The sequence below is a fragment of the Apus apus genome, chromosome 12 (assembly GCF_020740795.1).
Source record: "Apus apus isolate bApuApu2 chromosome 12, bApuApu2.pri.cur, whole genome shotgun sequence".
Classification (NCBI taxonomy): domain Eukaryota; kingdom Metazoa; phylum Chordata; class Aves; order Apodiformes; family Apodidae; genus Apus; species Apus apus.
The window spans coordinates 6,988,624-7,008,518 of record NC_067293.1 but is presented as its reverse complement, the minus strand read 5'-3'; the positions used below and the strand labels follow the sequence as shown (position 1 = coordinate 7,008,518).

Sequence of the window (19,895 nt, the reverse complement as noted above, 5' to 3'; positions counted from 1 at the left end):
ATACCAGCACAGCAAACACAAAATCCAGTCATAATTTCTGGCTGCTCTTTGTTACTTCCAGATTGAGGACAATTTCTACCTTCATATTCTGGATAATAGGCTGATTTATCAAAAAAAACGTCTGTACATATTATTTTCTGAACAGCATGTTGAATCACAATTTTGCCACTATCAAGGAAACGCAGCATTTTCTGAGTATTCCGAGGCATAAATTATACATCTGGTTTGTGACTCATGGCTAGCAGCCTTCCCCCTCATTCTAGGCTCTTGTTAATTTAGGAAATGCACACCTTCCTACATTTGCTTCAATTGCTTTCAAAAAAGATCTGTAATAGAATCCTATTGGAAGACTAATTTGCTAGCTGGCTATTGCATTATGGTTTTACAAAGAAAAGAACTAATGCACTCAAACTTATAGGCCCAATTTACAAGGGTTTTGTGAAAATTTGTATGAAACTTGAGGTTTCATAATTCATTCACTTTCCCATGGCTCACAGTTAAACTAATATCCATGGATTAGAAGCCGAGATCTTTTTTATGCTAGGCTTGAATAGCATGGAAGGGCTTCATCTGAAAAAGATAAATGATTTAACATTCATCAAAGACTCCCCCATGGAAAGGCTGCCCATTGGGTTCTCTCCGAGACAACTCCACTGAAAACTAACAAAAAAATACTCCCACTGTTTTCTCTAAAATACTAATCTCTGAAGCTCTTGACTAATTCAAAACATTTAAAGGTATCAACAATTCAGTAGTAAAATTGCAGCTTCTCTCAGGAAAACCCTGACATTGCTTTTTCAAATGTCTGTTGTCATAACACTGCAGGCTCTTCTCTGATCACTTCTGCAAAATCAAGCATTAGCAGGTCACACCAGAGTTCAAACGCAAGACCTGCTGCAATCCCACTTGCATTGAACAGCAACACAGTCCTTGCTGCCCAACCTTCTCAAAATAATGTTGTCAAAAGGGTTGTTTTCCCAGATGAGATAGCAGAGCTTCAAAACAAGACTTTTAGCTTGTAATAAGCATGTACAAATGTAATTTACACACACAGAGAAATAAATCTCTTTTCATGTATGCGTACACATACTACAACAAATCAATGTAGAAACACTCACTTGTCCAAAATTCTAATGATCACTTAAATTTTATTTGACAGAGCGACAGAAAGAAAGATGCCCTAACAATTAGAGCAGAGATGACAGATGGAGGCAGATACTCCACGTATCTCATGATACACAATGTCAGAAAGCTCCATGAGAAAATTTGGGCTCCTTTCTTTGACCAGGTTTTAATATCCCCAACTCTGGAGTGCTCTTGAAACGGCTGCCAGCTGTTAGTCTTTAAAACATCAAAACAGCAGGGGTGGTATTCCCTACCCCAGCAGTCCCTTGTCTGTGTTACTGTTGAAGCAAATGAAGAAGGAATGATAAAGAAGTAAGGACATTGGTTTTCTATTTCCTGAGACCTTCCAGAGACCTTCCAACCTTCTTTGCAACCTTCCCTTTGTCACTGTAATGTCCACCTTGCCTTGCTTCCCCAGATCTTTTAGAAATGTACCAGCCATCCCTTTAGCTGATGCTCATTAGTAAGAGCTAGTCCAACTAAGGATGTGGACCTGGTGCACAGCAGTTGACTTTGCTGGGCAGTGTTTTCTCCCATTCTGCTTACAGTGAGAGCAACCAGAAGATACAAGAAGGGTGCAGCTTGTTGTGTGCGCCAGGCTTTGAGTCTCATCCACACAGAAATATCTGTTCATCTCAAAATGGGAAATAAATTCAAATTGAACATACAGCACATTTGTCCCCTTCCTTTTATTTTAAAAGAAACATGAACAAACCTCTGAATTTAGTTTTTCACTTCCTTAAGAATACAAGTCACTAGATATCCACTAAGAGTTAGACCCAGCTTTTGTTAGTACCTAAAAAAACTGTACTGTGGCTGGTTCTTAGCAATGCAGAACTTCCAAAGAAAATATTAGTCCATCATTTTGTCTTTTTTTCCCCCCACAGTGTAAAATGTAGGCAAGACCTAGATTTCCTACTCAATCTTGGTTCTCTTTGTTTTGCACATTTAAGACTATTTTTTCATGCAATTTCTGCATAATTTCTATCTTTCACAATGTATAATGACAATTTTTTTAGAATACTAATACATTCTGTTTTGCTCAGTCTCACAGATCTTACAAACTTCTCTGCCAAGCAGGTGAAAACCAATTTAAAAAAACTGCTCAGGAAAATAATCAGGGTAATTTTTTCATTTTTAATTGTTCAGTTTTTGACAAAACATATGCTCTGTGTATGCTTGGTGGAAATACATGCACACTAAACAGATGTAAAATCATATATTATAATTCTTACGGTAAATAGATATGGGGGGGAACGTTTTATTTTTTAGTTTTGTCACAAAATTTTGCAGTGATTTGCATATGGATCTACCTACTGAAATCCAAATGACCACTTATATGAACAAAAACATTTGCACCACCTGCAGAAAGTCTCAAAATCAATTAATACTAAATTATTATTCCCATAAGAGGTGCTAAAATGTGGCCCAATGCAGACAGTGAATTAATTAAATTGTTATTAAAAAAAAAAACAACAACCCCACAAACTGTCCTAGTGCACAGTCTTTACTTGGTTGAATAAGTCTTTGTCATGGATGAGTGGAATGCACCTCACTCAAAAGAGAAAAGCACCAGTATGTTTTACTGAAGTAAAATAATTTTACCGAGTTCAATAAATGTAATGCAATTTAACACAGTTTAACAGTGGTTTGAAAAGGTTCAGTAGGTTTGATGGAAAAGTTCACCTTATTAATTACTGCATGGAAGAAACATACAAAGTAAAACTGAGTTTGAAACAAGTTCAAATGATTCACAGAGAACAGAGACACAAAGAGTAAGAAGGACCTTTCCATTAAGTCATGAGGTTCAGAGTGTAACCCCTTGATTTCTAAACTCCTTTTGGAGCTTAAGTGCAACTGAATCCAATCTTAGTCTCAGACTTGGTCAATCGTTAATGTCTAATGGAATTATTCATACAATATTCACAATAATATTGAACAGCTACACGGATTAGTTTTGTTTCATAGTATTACTTCAGCAAGCTATAAGTCACTTACCAAGCATCTGTCACAGGTAAAGGACTTGTACACCTTGGGTGAGGAAGGATCTCTTAGTCTCAGGTAAGGAATCTCTACCCTTGAGATGCGTCCCTGCTCAAGGCGAGACTTACCTGGCATGCAGTCCAGCTGCAATTCAGGAAGTTCTCAAATTGGACCCATTCTGACAGGAATATTTATAGGGTGAAGTAATTGGCTGCTAGTCAGTAATACAGACAAGAGAGATGTCTTCATTTTAGCTCTGCTATCTTGTCCTGTACTTCAATTAGCTTATACTTTTGGGTTTCAAAACCACATTTTGAAATATTTTTCAAGACACTTTCACTCCCTTGTATGTGCGCCAGGGGCTTTACAGCTTGTGATTTCACCTCAAGGATGTGAATCTATTGCTCCTTAGTCATCCTGAACCAAAGTACAGCTAGGAGTCAAGTGTATCTGCCACACTCTACCAGTCTATAATTATTAGACACCATTTGATAATAATGCCAGTATTTCCTCTTCCTTTTCAGGCAATTTTCAAAGCACCCTCATCCTCCCTACAGCTGCTAACAATGTAAAATGGAAAGGTGAAGTGGTGGCCTTTCAATGGATGTCGCTGATTGGGAGGAGAAACAGATATGGAAATTTACATTCTGATAAATTCTTCAGGGAATGTCTTCCTAAAAATCAAAGCAGCAGAAATCATAAAGGGAGACATCCTTTGGTGATGAAAATCTCAGGCAGCAAAGCTCCTTAGAGAGAATAAGACTTGTCACGAGTCCCTTTCATACCCTTGTTATGGTCCTCAAAGACTCAGTCTCCCAGAAGAATTCTTTGGATAGTTATGATTGCACTAGAATACTTATGGACTCATTATCTATAGAAAGAACATTGGTTTTAACAACTCAGGTGTATTTTCTTCTTAAAAAGAAAAAGTCCTAAGTGCTAGCTTTGTAAGTAGCAACCCACTTGTACAGATACCAGCTGCACATACTTCTATTTCAGCACTTTGCTGTGTGTTTACAAGAAGAAATCTTGAACTGGATTGTAACCAAATTTCCTGATTCTGCTAATGCTAACATGCAATGTTGGGCAGAGCATTCCATCTGTTCTGCTGCCATATGCTGATTTGGATAATCAGTGTATTCAAGAGTAGAAGTACCAGGTCAGATGGGATACTTTCTTGTCTTACAGTTGATGAGAAGCTTTATTTGCATCTGTAAAATACATTCCGGCAAAAACCATTCTGAAAATGCAAAGCATAACAATGCCATTTACCTTGTAGGGTTCCCCAAAAAGGTTAAAACCTGAAGCAAAGAGATCTTCATCTTGCTGGACCTCCTGGTTTCTTCTCTCCCACTCCTTTCGCTTAAGTGCACTCCGGTCTTGCTCATAGTGACTGAAGAAGAGAAAAAAGGCAACACATTATTTTCCCCATAATTTACTTACATGTTCATTATTATCAGTAAGAGCAGCAAAAAATCAGAAACAATGCAACTCCTGAGGAAAATTCTGAAAGAAGGAAGTAGCCACTGAAGAATTTTCCCAAATGTAAATTTGGAATAAAAATACTATATGACATTGGGCAGTAGGACAGTCAGTACACTTCTAAAGTGAAAATAGACAAAAATGTTGTTTTCAAATTAACAGAGCATTATGCAGAAGAATAAAATACATTTTTACACATTTGCATGAACAGTCTGTAAGATACAGGTGCATGCACATACACAAACACACGCACATGTGCCCATGAGGAATGTGTCTGTGCAGAGAAAGCAAAGGTGAAGTCAAGGAGGCACAGCAACATCTTCAAATCCATTTAACCAGGTACACTTCTCTCTATCCAACCCAATGTTACAGTTCAGCCTCATGTGATTCAGACCACCTAATTCTGTCCCATGTACTTGTTAAAATTTATGTACATCTTCATTGTTGGTGTCAAGGGGGTTTTAAAAAGCTTTTCTGAAGCAGTCTCCCGGAAAAGATTTTAGAATAGTTGACTCCAGTATCAGATGATTCTACACACAAACAGAAGAGGATCTAGTGCCTGAGTGTAGCAATGGTGAGTGGCACTTATCTGTATGTCAGCTTCCTTTGTGCACATGCCAGACATAGATGACAAGCTGAGAGACCACATTCACTTCTCCCTTGAATAGCTCTGAAGTACTTTAGTCTCTTGGCTTTGCAAACTACCTCCTGCTCCTCTGAGGAAAAAGATATAATTAAAACCCTGATGGAGAGAGAAAAATAGGAAAGGAAAGAGGAAAAGAAGAGATGCATGCTTTAACTTGCACTGACAGCTTCTCATGTGACAAGCATTAAGGGACACTTCTGTGTTTTCAACCCATATTTGATTTGTTATGAGGCTTTTGGCTCTGCTTTGTGTCAGATAATTAGCTACCAAATTCCAGGCGACAATTTGAATAGCCGATTCAGTGTATGCGCTGATGTTATCTGTTGGAAGCAGTATTTCCCCAAAAGGTTCTGGACATACATGCATACACCCATGCACACCCTCTATGTACAAATGCATACAAACATACATATTACATTTGTAACAATGAGCAGTTAATTCTCTTATCTCTGGTGAGAATGAATTAAATCTCCATAGAGCTCCACTGCACTTGGAAGATAACCAAATACCTACAACTTTTGCCTTTTTAGCTCAGCATGATGTTGTATTGAAAGCTTCACACCGAGAGATATAATGAGGAATGAACTGCACAGTGATGAGGCTTTAACAGTGTATAAAGTCACTGATTTCTGAGTGAAACTACAATTACTAATTTGAAGCACCAGCTAATTAAAACCACAGCTATGTATTTAGCCTCTTGTTACACCTACTGCAGTTTATAATTATGAGGACCTCTTTATCTACTCAATTAAAGTTCTTATGATTCAGGCAGGTTGTGTTTGAACCTGCAAGCCCTGCAGAGAGCACAGGAAAGCATGTGTGTGCTGCCTGATGACTGCATGTACCCTTACACACTTATACTTGTTTGTGTACTGAGAAGGAAGGGAAAAAAAGAAACACTAATGCCAAAATGAGGTCCCTACATTAAAAAAAAAAAAAGAATTAATAACTAGTTTAAGCAATTCAAGCTCACTCAGGCTTGGATTGAATAAGGCTTAAGTAGGGCTTGTAAACAGAATGCAAAGCCACCCACATAGGCTAAGCTGAATGATTTCCATTTCCACGTTTTTTTCCTACAAGTTAGAAGGCTGAAAAAATGCCACATTATATTTTTTCATTTACAACATCTCCTGATGTAGCGACATCACTGGTACCAACATCAAGCTCCAGAACGTTGTTAGAACCATTCCTGGTATTTTTGCAGAAGTTATACAACTATTTGCTGGTTTCCTGAGGGAGATGGAAGGGAAACTGTTGTAAACAACAGTCACAGTATCAGTCACTTTACTGTATTATACGTGAGCATATTGCTGACACAATACTGCAAACCACAGCTAACCAGTTCACTAGAAGGTGAAGGGGGCCACAAGTCTCCCTTCCTGTCATGTCCTCGTTCAAGACTGAAATCCACAGGTACAGGAATAAATAAGTACAAACTGTTTCCTGAATTGGTACACAAAGATGAGGACAATGTTGACTCCATCTCTCCCCACAGTTCTGGAGCACGGGGCTGGTTTAGACCAGGAGCAGTAGGAACACACTGTATTCAGCCCTCTCATGTGAGATCTTTCCAGTGTAAGCAGGATTTTATATCCTGCATAAGTAATCTTTACTTATGGGAGCAGTTCTATCCCAGGCACTGCCAGCATTCACTTCAGAAAGAATTACTCATGAAAGTCAGAGCTGTGTTTCACAGCTTCCCAATGGCAGCCCTGGACTGGAGTTTCAGGGTGAAATCTTGGGCCCATTCAAACTGAATCTGGCCACTGAACACATAGCTCACAGAATCACAGGTTACAGAACACATCTGACCCTTCATGTCAGGTTCCAGCACTTTGTTAACTAAAAGTTGGCTCTGGTCTCAAGCATGCAAAGTATTTTGGGAACCAAGTGAGGCATTATGCCATATCCTATCTGATGGAAAGGAGCAAAGGTTCAAAGACTATTTAGGTATATTTTGTGACACATTACAAAGCCACAACTTCAAAAATCAAAACAACAGTAATTTAAAATGGCATCATCACTTTTAAAGACATTAACTAAGACAATATTTACAATGTTAACAGCATAGGTTGAAAAAAAATATTTCTAACATATTGAAGTATTTCTCTTTTAGTGCTTGTGTTTACAAAATATATTTATTCAATGCACCCAAGAGGTGAGCAAAAAGGTGCATCTCATGTCCTGGACCCCAGCAATGTTTACAGTCTACCAAACTGTGAACATCCATTTTACAATACAAGCAAAGCCTTAAGTGAATTGCTACCTCTGCATCCATCATCATGTATTCTCTACTGAGAACATAAGAAAAATAAATAAATAAATAAAAATGTAAAGGTTCGTTTTGAACTTTCCACTCACACAGTCACACCATAGCCTTAAGTGTACTAAGCATCTATTGAAAAGGAAGTGGTTGCTCATCCTGTCAGGTCAATTACTTGGCTTATTTCTCTACAGATGTACTTTTGCTATGGGAATGTTTGACAGGGCGCTGATTGTGGATACGGAAAGTCAAATATAATAAGATCATACACAGATTAGGATAATGACTTCTTTGGGTTCTTTGGTAGTCCAAAGAGGGATGCTTATTAGATCTTAAGGCTGCAGTGCTCAGAGAACGTAATGGGATGCTCTCCAGAAACTCACAATGCAATCTCTGGGACTTATGTTTAATATTTAGTTTAACTAATGTTCTGTGAAATACAGATATGTGATTAGTGGTGAAGGTGCCAGTGAAAGCTATAGTCAGATACCATGAGGAACACAAGAGTTCAGTCTGTCTCATTAGTATGAGAAATGACTTCATGATTCCTCTAAAGCCAGAAGAATAGGAAATCACAAATACAAACTTTTGCAAACATTTTTAAAAAAGCAATTTGGAAGAAAACAGCTGCAGGCCCAGATACTCACTGTATCCAAGAGGGCCAGTTCCCCAGACACAAGTATTATATGACAGTGTAGCTTAAATATATGAGCTTCATTGTTTTGTTACCATTTATTAGATTAATAATTGAATTTGAATGGGGAAGTCTGTACAGCATCCATTTATTTGTTATTCTTCTCAGCTATGGTCACCCTAAGGGACACCGGGGAGCTGATGCATTGTGACAGGGCAGGTGCTCAGCCTGTCTCACCCTGCAGTGTCAGGAAGGCTTGTGGAGCTGCATCCTTCACACCCGCTGCAGCCAATGATGGCTACAGGGACAATCCAGAGCAAGAAAAGAATGGAAAAGGGGAGAAGGTGGCTGAGGCAGGAGGAGGTTATATAGGATAAAAGGCATGCACTTAGGTTTGGATTGGAATCTAAAAACGTAGATCTGGCAATAAGAGATGGAAGTCACACATGCAGTGTCTACAAAAAGAAGAAGTAATAGTATATAAAATTTGGGGCACTGAAAAGGATAGTGCAATCATCTGTGGTGAAAGTGAGAGGATGTGGTGTGAAAGATCTGAAAGGTTAAAAAGCCAAACCCTTTTGGATAGAATGCAACAGAGCAAGAGGTTAGAGTGAAGAGAGAAAGCTGAAGAACTAAGACCAACAGCTAAAGGGTGAGATCTAGCATTTAGGGTTTATTTTCAAAGACGCGTTAACTCAAGATGTAGTCTCCTAAAGCACGGAAGAGTAAGCCTGATAGAAGAGCCTGAAAGATAAGAGAAAGAGAAGAAAGGAGTCAGACCAAAGAAGTTTGAAGGAGTAGTCACTGTCATATGAAGAAAAAACAAGTGGAAAAAAATTGCCAAACACCTGATACTGCAGAAAAATCATGAATGAGAACAGAACACTGCTTTGTTGATTCAGTCAAAACAACAACAACAAAAAAACAATAGGGAAAGAATCAATAAAAAAGCTGGAGCAGAGGTTTTATAGTAGCGACAGATTTCACACACAGGGATAAACAAACAACACTCAAGAAGCAGTATTTATCCACAAGTTAGGGAAAAAGGAGCTGCTGTTCTCAATAACATGTCTGACTTCCCAAAAAATGCACATTATGATCAAATCAAATACCCTCTTGTACTAGTTCCACCCCCATTAAAATATTGGATATATCTAAATGATGAAAGAAGTTCTCAAACTGAAATGTTTGTCATTTATGGAAACCAGAAATAAACATAAGCATCTGAACTAAGACAGAGTGGATATAAAACGTTACAGATATGAGAACCAAAAAGTCCTTTCCCAAGGTTATTTCTTCATAGTTCTGACTTTGAGACAGAAACGTTGCTCTGCCACAAGCACTCAGGAAGCTAGTGAAGTAAACTCAGAAGCAGGGCTTCCTCTAAAACTCATTCATAAGCCTGCACAAAGTATTAAACGTCCCAAAACAAAAACCACGCACGAACATACTGGACTTACATGAGAAACCCAACTCGGGCGCTTTTCCATACCAGGACATTTATTTTTTCTATGAAAGCAAAAATGTACAGCAAAAAGCATTTTACCTGATAATCAAACTAGATATAAGACTCCTTCTAGCAAATACATTACAATGGAAATTCTCCTCTACATAACTCCAGATTTATCTCACCATAATTCCATCAATTTCATGTAAAAGCACAATATGGTACAAGGGAAGGAGACAGGCTTCCTTGGTATACTCTTTCTCCCAGTATACAAACTGGTATTTCAATACGTTTATTCCAAATGGGAAGGGAAAAAAGAAAGGAGGGGGAGGTGGAAAAGGGGATGAAACCACAACAAACCAGCTTCAGGACTTAAATTTCATTGAAGGTCTTCAACTGTATTCAGTAAATTAGGGGAATTTCAAAACCTGATCTTTAAGCAGAAATATAGCCAACTTAATGCATCTTCCCTGTTCATCTGAAGTTTTTGTTGTACTTCATGATCAACATCATAAGTAGAACCACACGGAAAACAACGTAACTCCTTTTCCTCTGTTTATCACCATGGAAGTTGCACCTTTGTCCTGATAATTATAATACCTGACAGAGACTAATCAAGGCATGATAGAATCACTTTACTACTTCTGTCTTTCATACTTAACATTTCCTTTAATGTTGTGTTCTTCATAGCATGAAGTTACTGAAAGTGTCTAGCACAGAACATATCTATCACTGCACTTCAAGATAAATGATTTATTTAAAAATATAGAATATTCTGGTTTTGATGTTCAACAGTTCTGCAGAGAAACACTTAAGATGGTCACTGGTTACCTATCCACATGAGCCAAATCTCTTGGCAATATGCATTAAAAACAATGCCATTCCTGTAGCACATCTGGTAGAGAATACAGAAGATTAAAGTGTCTGAACAAAATAACACCCAAGAGACCCCTGGGCAATTTATGGAAATTTAAGGTAGGTGGCTAAGGGTTTGGTTTACATTTGACATATTCTTCACTCTTTTTAGTTATTCCCCCTCCCCACCAAGTACCTTGAAAATGTTATTTTCACTCAATTTTCTCCTCTTTTTGGTATTATGCAGCCCCAAACCTTTCCTTAATGTGAATTTGGAAGGAACGATTCTGGGGGAATGGATGACAGAGATAAGCTCCTGAATAGTAAGTGTATAAGGAATGGATGAGGTTTCAAAGGGGAGCATTTATTGTTTCCTGTATCATAGCACATTGTCTTTCAATATGATTAGTTATCAGCCTGAGTTATCAAAAACTGGGATGAAATAAAGTGCTTACGCAGTTATGCTTCATTGATGTCAGCTAGGGGAGCATGAAAATCTCCATGAAGTTGGGTAATTGATGTGTAAATCAGAGCTCAATCACCCTGTAATAGAAATGGTCCCACTGAAAGGATGGTTGTTGAGCAGTATTACAGAGGGGTGGGAAAGAAAGGGAGAAACAGAGTCAAGATAAGATTTATTTATTAAAAATTAGAATAACTGGCAATTTATACAATTTCCTCTTCAAAAGAGAAGTGCTGTCAGATGTATTTAAAAGCAAGCTGCAGACCACTATATGTGGATATCCTTATTTGGCAATAATTAACTGTTTCTGTTTCATTAAAATGCTTGGGGACACAGCTATAGATATTTCAAAAGCAAATTAAATGGACATGTTCATCCTTTGAAAGGCAACACGTGTAAGCACGTGTAAGCATTTGGTTAACAATGTGTGTTCAAGGTATGTTTTGGAGTCCTATTACAGCCATCTTGTCAGCTCAAATTTGCAGTATGAGAAACCAAAGTAAAAGTGAAGAAAAAAAAAAATGGGGGGGGTGTGGTGTGGGGTGTGGAGAAGAAAACTAAACAGAAAAATGGCTACAGCCACACTTCCAAAAGGACATTAAAAGACAAACAGCCATTAGAACATCAGTTACATAAAATAGCTTTCCAACATTTGAAGAGTAAACATTCCAACATTAAGAGTAAACACCTGACAGATAAATAAAAGAGCTACTTAAGATAACATTCTGGGGTTATTATTGCTGACATATTTTTCTTTTAATAAATGAATGCACATTAAGGCATTGATAACAACTTCCCAGAAACACCTGGAATCCAGTTTTCTAGTTTTGTTTTACACTAAACCAATTATATCTGTAACAAACTTACACAAATGTGAAATTTATGGGCATTTTTGGCATCAAATTAATTACATTCAAGACACAGGATCTAGATTAGGAAGCTTTATTAGATGGGTAATGCAGTGTGACTGTAAGGGGACTATGATTATTACAAGGGAGCTGAATAGGGAAGGAGGTTCAACCTAAATTCCAAATTTCATTGCCTTTATGAGTTTAACTGGATATGACAGTTTCTTATTTTTTTAATTACTTTTTAAAAATTCTGTTTATGTCTCCTAGTTTTTGAAGTTTCCTAATAATTCAGTGATGGCAATGAAGCCTTTAAGTCTTTGCCACTGTAATTCAAACGTATTTCGCAGCACATCTAACAGCTTCCAAGCTGCCATCATTCTTCACACGCACACCAGCACCAGCATTCTACCTATTAATGACTTACAGATGAATATAGTTGTGTTTAGATTTTTATTATTTATACACAACAACAGCAAACATGGTGCAGTACCGCTACAAAGTGTATATTCCTACATATATCACTCCTGAGGAATAACACTAATTTCATGCAATTAAAGATCTTCTGAAAATGATTATTACAGTCTATTTTGCCTTCACCTGGATACCTCAAATTATGAAAAATTTCTTGAAAATGCCCAAATTGCTTTTTGTACAGGTACAAATATACGGAAACACAACATCTTTATTATCACTTAATGTGCACAGATTACATTCTTACATGTGAGCTGAACACCATTTTGGAATTCTACTTTTGTCTTTAATTTTTCCGTATATGTAATTATAATTTTTCTTCGGTGTTGCTACTCAAAACTTTCCTGGGCTCTTGTAGGATGTATCCTTAAAAATGGAGTCCACACATTTGTATTTTCTTCAAATATTGGCAATGATATGTAATAGACAGTAGTTCAGCATTAAATCTAGCCTTTTAAAAAAAAGTTATAAAACAATTATTGATTAACACAACCTTTTGGAGACAGATGAATCAGCAGACTCAACTGCTTGAGTATTTTATCACAGAAATGCTTCCGTCCTACTCCTACAGCTCTAATAAATGCATTCATTTACTAACAGGCACCTCTGCTCCCTAGAGCATTTTCACACGCTGTGCAGCTCTTCAACCACATGTTTTTAAACTTAATGTGTGCTGAGCAATACCACAACAGGAAAATTACGAATTCAGTAGGATTATTATTTCATTTATCAATTTAAGATTGAAGGAGAAGTGCACGCAGGTCTCTCTGCATGCAGTGCACACACACTGGCTGATTCAGAGACCCTAGTGAAAAAGAGTACTGTAAGCCTAATAAAATTTAATTATTATTATTTAGGACACTGTTTGGCTAGAGAAATTATCTTCTAAATAAATTATTCTTCTCTCAGTTAAAATCCTATATAATTTCCTCCATTTGTTGTAGCAATATCTTCTGGAAAGGAGAGAGATGATAAAATAAATACAAGGTGCTCTCATTTCAAATTCAAGTAAATATTCATCCCCTTTTCACTCTGTTGTGAAAACTATTGCCCATCTCAGGCATTAGCAAATTGCAGGAGATGCAATGATTTTGTAGCTTCATGAGATGTAATGGTCACCATCTAGGAAATAACCTAGAATGTTTCAAACTCCAAATTCTAAGACTTCTCCCACTAGACCTTAAAAAGCCTCATAGCAGCAAGGTGCCCGTTACACACAACTGAAGAAAGAATAAGTATTTTGTAGTTCTTTTTCCTAAACAGAATCAATGGATTATCATCATCATTGGCTTCTAGTACAAAAGATAATCTGTACCAAATACTGTTCATGTCTTTAGCAAACATACAAAGTTTGTTCCTCATTTATAAACAGAGTATAAATTATGACAAAATAATTTAAACAAAGTGGCACAAAGTTCATCAGCATTGCTGAGGTTTACATCCTCTCTAAGGTCATAGTTCAACTTCAACTGATGCTACTGGCAATCTTCCCAGTGAATTCAATGAAGTTTGGATGGGACCAAGCCATTTAGTAATGACAGAAGAGCCAGGTCTCATAAGACAGCCAGCTCTAAGCAGCAATAACTTATTAGGATAAAGTAGTTTTGTGTTACATTGCTCATGTTAACAGAATTTTTTTATCCACTGCCAAGAGTTTAAAAAGTCTTAAGTACAAACCAACACATGCCAGAGCTACAGAGCTTCTATGGTCATTATTTACAACAGATATCGACTGCATAGATTTCCTGGTTAACAAATGCCAATTAAATAAATTTAGGAATTTCTTTCAAAAAATAAGCTTCCCAATCGACCCCACAGGCCATTATCACTTTGAGGTAAAGCAAAGGGTTATTTTGGTCATGTTCTAGATTTTATACATGCCATCTCAACCAACTGACTGGGGACTAATCAAATTTGCCACTATCCCACAGTAAGCACTGACACACAGTACACACACACACAGAGCAGGCAAAAGATGACATCTAGTCACTGAGAAAAAGTACAGCAAACATAACGTGCTCCCTAAAGAACCAACACCCTTAAATTTAACTCAACATGGGGATATTGTGCTTTCAGGAACATGCCATGTAGGTGCTACTGACAAGTCTCAAACATCCCCTGGCATTTGAAAGCTAAAAATGAACACTTCAAAAAACTGTAAAATAATTTGCTTCTTTAGATAGAGCAAAATCATAACACAATCTTATTTAGACTGGTCAAAACCACAACTCATGTCTGAAATTATTTCAATTTTTAAGGTGGGTGTGATGCAAAAGGTTATCCCAGTACTACAGTTTACCGAGCCAAACAGAAATTGTATGTTTCCCCAATCATGCTTTCAATGTTTTTGAAATCTCACATGTATATACCCAACTTCATGAATGACAGAAATAGCACAATGAAGAAAACATGGCTATTTTAAGTCCAAATTCCCATAAGAAAGCAGGACCAAAGCTCCACTTAACTCATCCTGTCTCTGACAACAGCCAGCAGCAAATGACCAGTAAATGCTCTAGGAACAGAGCAAAATGCTCCCCAAAATACTGACATTGCCCTGAGAAAGGTTTTGCTGATGAAGCTGTGTGTTGAATACAAAGGATCCGGTATCTTTGTATTTACCTTCTCTAGAAGACTTTTCTCCAAAGAGTGCCCTCAAACAGAATAGACTCCGTGGCAAGGAGTATATTCCCCAACTTGTCTATAAACTATTGCCTTATCTCAGACTAGGTATACCACTCATATAGGTCTGAAAACCTGACTGATTTAAGAAGATGGTTTGTATTTTATTGAATATATGTGAGAGGAGAATTCACATGCTTTTTTTGTGTGTGTGCACCTACACTTGTTACAGGCAAACAGACAGGAAGCTTCTGAGCTCTTCAGTCTCTGGAGAACCTCAGGCACACATCCCACTATACCATGCATTTTCAAAACCAGACACAGGGATTCCTGCATCCTGAATAATAGTTATTTAGACTCCAAGCCCTTTATATTTTTGTCCATTCTGCTGTCAGTCAGCAAATGAGTATCACTTATTTTCATAACATGAACACAATGTATTACTTAATAAAACCACACTTTTTAAAAATTTCCTACCATCCACCACTTATCTAATAGAAATATTATACTATGTAGCATGCAAATATCAAAATGCAATGTAAGTTGAGTCATATTCATTGGAAGCTGGAAAACTCCAGCACATCTCAGTATTTAATAATAAAATAGTCTAATGTAAAAATATGTAAACTACCTTCTATCCTGCTTTAATACTTAAGATGAGTAGAAAGTGAATGCAAATTTGTTCAAATATTAAACATTCATTTCCTCTTTTGATTATTAAAGTATTATTAAAGCTAAATAAAAATGCGTTTGCAGTCTCCTTTTTGTGAAGTCTTACTGGTTACCGTTACCGCTAATATTTTGTCACTCTAGCTGTCTTGGTTGGGGGAACTCAAAGCTCTTTACAAATCAGAGCAAGTCATGCCCGATTACTGCTCTGGGAAGGAGCAACTACAGTCAAGAATAACAACTGAGAGAATGAAAGTTTAAGTGAGTGGATGACGGTCATTCAAGTAGTAAGAGATGGCTGTGGGAAGAAAGCTGAGAGGTCCTGACCTCTCAGATGTTAAACTTCAATGTAAGAACAGCTGTAACCTGCAACCATTCATCCACCACTAAACACTGAGGTGACAACCATTGAGTTGAAATTTAAGACTATCTATCAATACCATTCAGCAAGAAGGAATTATCTTTATGTGCGTTTCCAGAACATTGGGTCATACACTGTGAGACAAGTTTTCCCCTGCTGACTGTCACTGGGAGAGGTCAGCAAGGATGTTCTTATTACCTTCACTGGAAGGATGGAGTGTATCAAATTATTTAATTTTGTGTAGAGTCCCACTTACTTTGACAAACTGATACTGCACAGGGCATAATGTCATTAGGTGATTAAAGTACAAGAGTGCTCAGCTTCCCACCTCCCTTCACACCAAGGGCCTGCAAATGCTAGAGTAGCAGGCTCAAAACTGGGAAAAGTGGCTGCAGAGACAATACAGTACCTGTAACATAAAACACTGACCTCCTCCTTTCACCAGGAACTCCTATCCTGGCAGTGACCAGAAATAAGCCCAAAACCACAGGTGACCTTCATGCATCATGTCCACAATCCTCTGACCTCAACACCAAAAGGACCGAGTTAAGCTGTATTTACAGTAAAGTGACATAATACAATCATGAAAGTACAATGTACTTCCACTTTTCAGCTGGTATTGCCTTTGACAATAACTAACGCTGAACTCTCATGATTATGCCAAATGTATTAAAACCTCAGTAACGACCACAGGAAATGTGTGGTTTTTCACACATGCTCTTTAATGTGACAGAAATACAAATTTATGTTTTCTTCCATACAAATACCTAATGGGGTTTGAATAAGATAAATTCTGCACATCGCCATGTGGAAATTAATTTTAAAGAACAGTTTATCAATTTTATTCCACTGATAGTAACAGACAGATTTATGAGGCAATTAACTAAGTATTTGTTTTTTCACATTTCAATTCATTATAGTAAATTAACAATTTTACACTTCAAAGTCTTGCATTGCTACACTGAAAACCTAAAAAAACAAGTGTATATTACTGTCACTCTAGGACAAATCTTCTGATTTTTAAAATGTGGCTTATTCTTCTCACATTAACTTAACATACCGTATGTAATTCAAACCTCCCCACATTTCTCTATTACCCCAGAACCTATCTTTCTTTAAATGCCAGTTTCAAGCAACGAGACATAAATAAAGAATAATTACAGCTTAAAAGCCAATATAACATCTGTTCAAGCGAATAGTCCTACACAGTGCATTTTATAGCCACATAACACCCATCTAGGGTTAAGACAAGCTTGAGAAGGGCCTTAACAGATCTAGCCTGGCCTCCTGAGCTACAAATGCCCACATCAGACAAGATACCTTCAAAGAGCTGATGGTAGGAGCAAAATGAACCAAGCCTAACATTAAGGTAAACACCAAGCAGAAAGTTCCCACTGGAAGAGTCAATCTTTTCTCTAAGGTAGCTCATCTCCCTGGCCAGAACAACCCAACCCCTCAGAAAAGGAGGTCCCATTGAGGCTGCCTCCCTGTGCCCCAGAAGCCGCTCCCCAGCCCCCTTGGATCAGCTGGCCATGGCCAAATGTGGCTCTTCAACACCTCACGTTAACACCAATTGCATCTTAGCTATGAGCCCCATGACTGTGCATGTATAGCCAAATTTCATATCTCCCTTTACTTATTTTGATGATTTAAACATGTTAATTAATTATTTCACCTTCGAGCAGGTCATCTGGCCACAGCCATATGGAGGTCTTCACCATGGCAGGCCAGGTATTAAAACCATTAAGCAGCAGTCAGAAAATAGAACTACAGCTTGATGTTCTTTTAACTGGTATTGTACCAAATTAATATCAGCATGGCTATACTCTACGAATATAAACCCATCTCCTTATATGACTCCTGAGGTTCTTTTCTCATCTGTGTCAGTGTTCCACTACCTGAACAGAAACAGTCTTGGCCCCTCCATACCTCAGCTTGCCCTTATGGAGAGCCAATCTGCCAATACTTAGTGATCTCAGGGGTTTCTGCGAAGTCAACTCATCAAGGATGACCCCTCCTGAGGAAACTGTACCACTACCAACTACATTCCTTAGTTCTGCATAGATTCTGGCTAAGTATTTCCTTGAAAAAATAAACTTTGCCCACTTTTTAAAAGCATCCTGTTAATTCACTGGATTACAGCACAAGCACATCAGAGCATTAGTCTAAATAGGATTTTGTGGCCAGATCAGATCTAGAAGACTTAACATTTTACAGGCCTCCATCTCATAATGATGACAGAAATCATCAGGCAATAGGAAAAGGTGGGACTGCCTGCCATACCTAACAATGAGAACCTGTGATTCATCAGATAAATAGCACTTTCTTTTCCCCATTGTTAATATTTACAAACAACAGCAACAAGGTACAAAGGCTCTCCTGACAGCTAGTAATTCAGAACAATGTGCGAACAGCAGTTAAACAGCTAATTGCCATTAATAACATGCATTCCAAATTGAGAAACTGAGGAAAGGAAAGACTACAGGACTTGCTCATGGCCACAGGATAAACCAGTGGCAACTGTGGGAGTGGAATAACTTTCAATTGCCCATGTCATAGTCCTGTTACCCACAACTCTATTAACCACCCTTTTAAATGGCAAGGAGCTACAATTACAGCATGTCTATTTCCACTACCTACCAAAAAATACACCCCCCAAATTTTAAGGGCTAAAACCTAAACTGAATGCTACCAATAACTCTCCATTTATAGTGTTTGTCTCTTTCTAGTTGTTACACTGCCACAGCCACCACCAGAAAAGTAAAACTTCAATTTTTGCACTCCAGAGGCCAATAATTGTCAAATTAATAAAAAACTAACAAATGTTAAAGTACTCTAACTGGCTAGTAGAGAGGCATTAATTCTTGATAAATAATAATGTATGGAGCATTTATCAACTTCTTAAGTACTGCATAGTATGTCATCCTATCAATCTACCAGGTGAAAACAGATTAAATATAAGCACAATATTTGAGTATCATTAAAAATGCAGACAGCAGATGTGGTACTGCTCTTCCATCTTTATCTTAAAAAAAAAAAACAACAAACAACAACAACCAGCAAATCGGTAAGAAATTCAGCAAATCAGTAACCTCACTACAAGGTATTTTCTGGAGTCTAATGATGGGCTGGGATAGATGCTTTAGGTTACCAGCTCCCCCCATCTAATTATTAATTCTCCAGGAAATGCCTTTAGCTTCAGTAGTTCACCAGTGAGAGAAAAAAAAAAAAAAAAATCAAACTACTAGAAATGTACTATTGTAGAGCCTTTGAGTCACATCTGCCATAATTTGCACATAAAGACCTTACAGGTGACTTGCAAAAGCCTTTTAAATTGTACTTCTGACACCTTTTTTCCCTTAGCATGATAATAAAGGCAGTCAGTGGACAAAATCTGTGATGCTCTTTTTAAGCTTGCAGAAAATGTTTGGAAATGTTCTTTAAGATGCTTTCCATGAGCTCTGATACATTACAAAGTGCAGGATACTGAGCCTTAATTAAGAGCTTCTTTTTAACAGTGTGAATTTCTGATACATGAAACAGCATTAAAGCCCTGTTTTATCTTGAGGGGAAAGGAAAGACTGGAGAGAAGGAGAAAACAAGCTTTCAACACCTGAATAGCAAAAAAAACCCCAACCCTAAAAGAGCATATGATCAACTTATTTTGTTTGCAAGACACGTTTAGCATCAGGATGCTGTGGAGAGGCCCCGCATCACTCAAGTTTCATTATCGTTACAAAATACAGCAGAATGCCTTTACTCAGAAGTTTATTATCATAAATAATTAAAACAAAACTATCCTTATGGTATGAAATAAATGAACAAAGTACATTATAGGATGCATTTGTTCTGGGTTTTATAGCTGTTTGCTGGCTCCCTACATCAGAATATTCTGGAATTTGCAATCACTCTCCTGATCATTAGCCTGAATCAGGAAAATTTTACTGCAGCTGGCTCAAATGACTTGTTCTGTCAAAAACAGAACCATAAGTGCTCCTTACTAGTTGTGTATGTAACCACAGAATC

The 19,895-nt window shown here is 37.6% G+C and overlaps 1 protein-coding gene across 4 annotated transcripts in view; it reads right to left on the bottom strand.

Annotated features, from left to right (window-relative positions):
• Positions 1–19,895, bottom strand: part of AFF2 (ALF transcription elongation factor 2) — a 334,526-nt gene that overhangs the window by 243,083 nt on the left and 71,548 nt on the right. For all 4 annotated transcript variants that reach the window (XM_051630068.1, XM_051630071.1, XM_051630069.1 and 1 more), the window contains exon 2: positions 4,381–4,501. In XM_051630068.1, the coding sequence (XP_051486028.1) occupies positions 4,381–4,501 (121 nt within the window). The remainder of the gene's footprint in view (positions 1–4,380; positions 4,502–19,895) is intronic.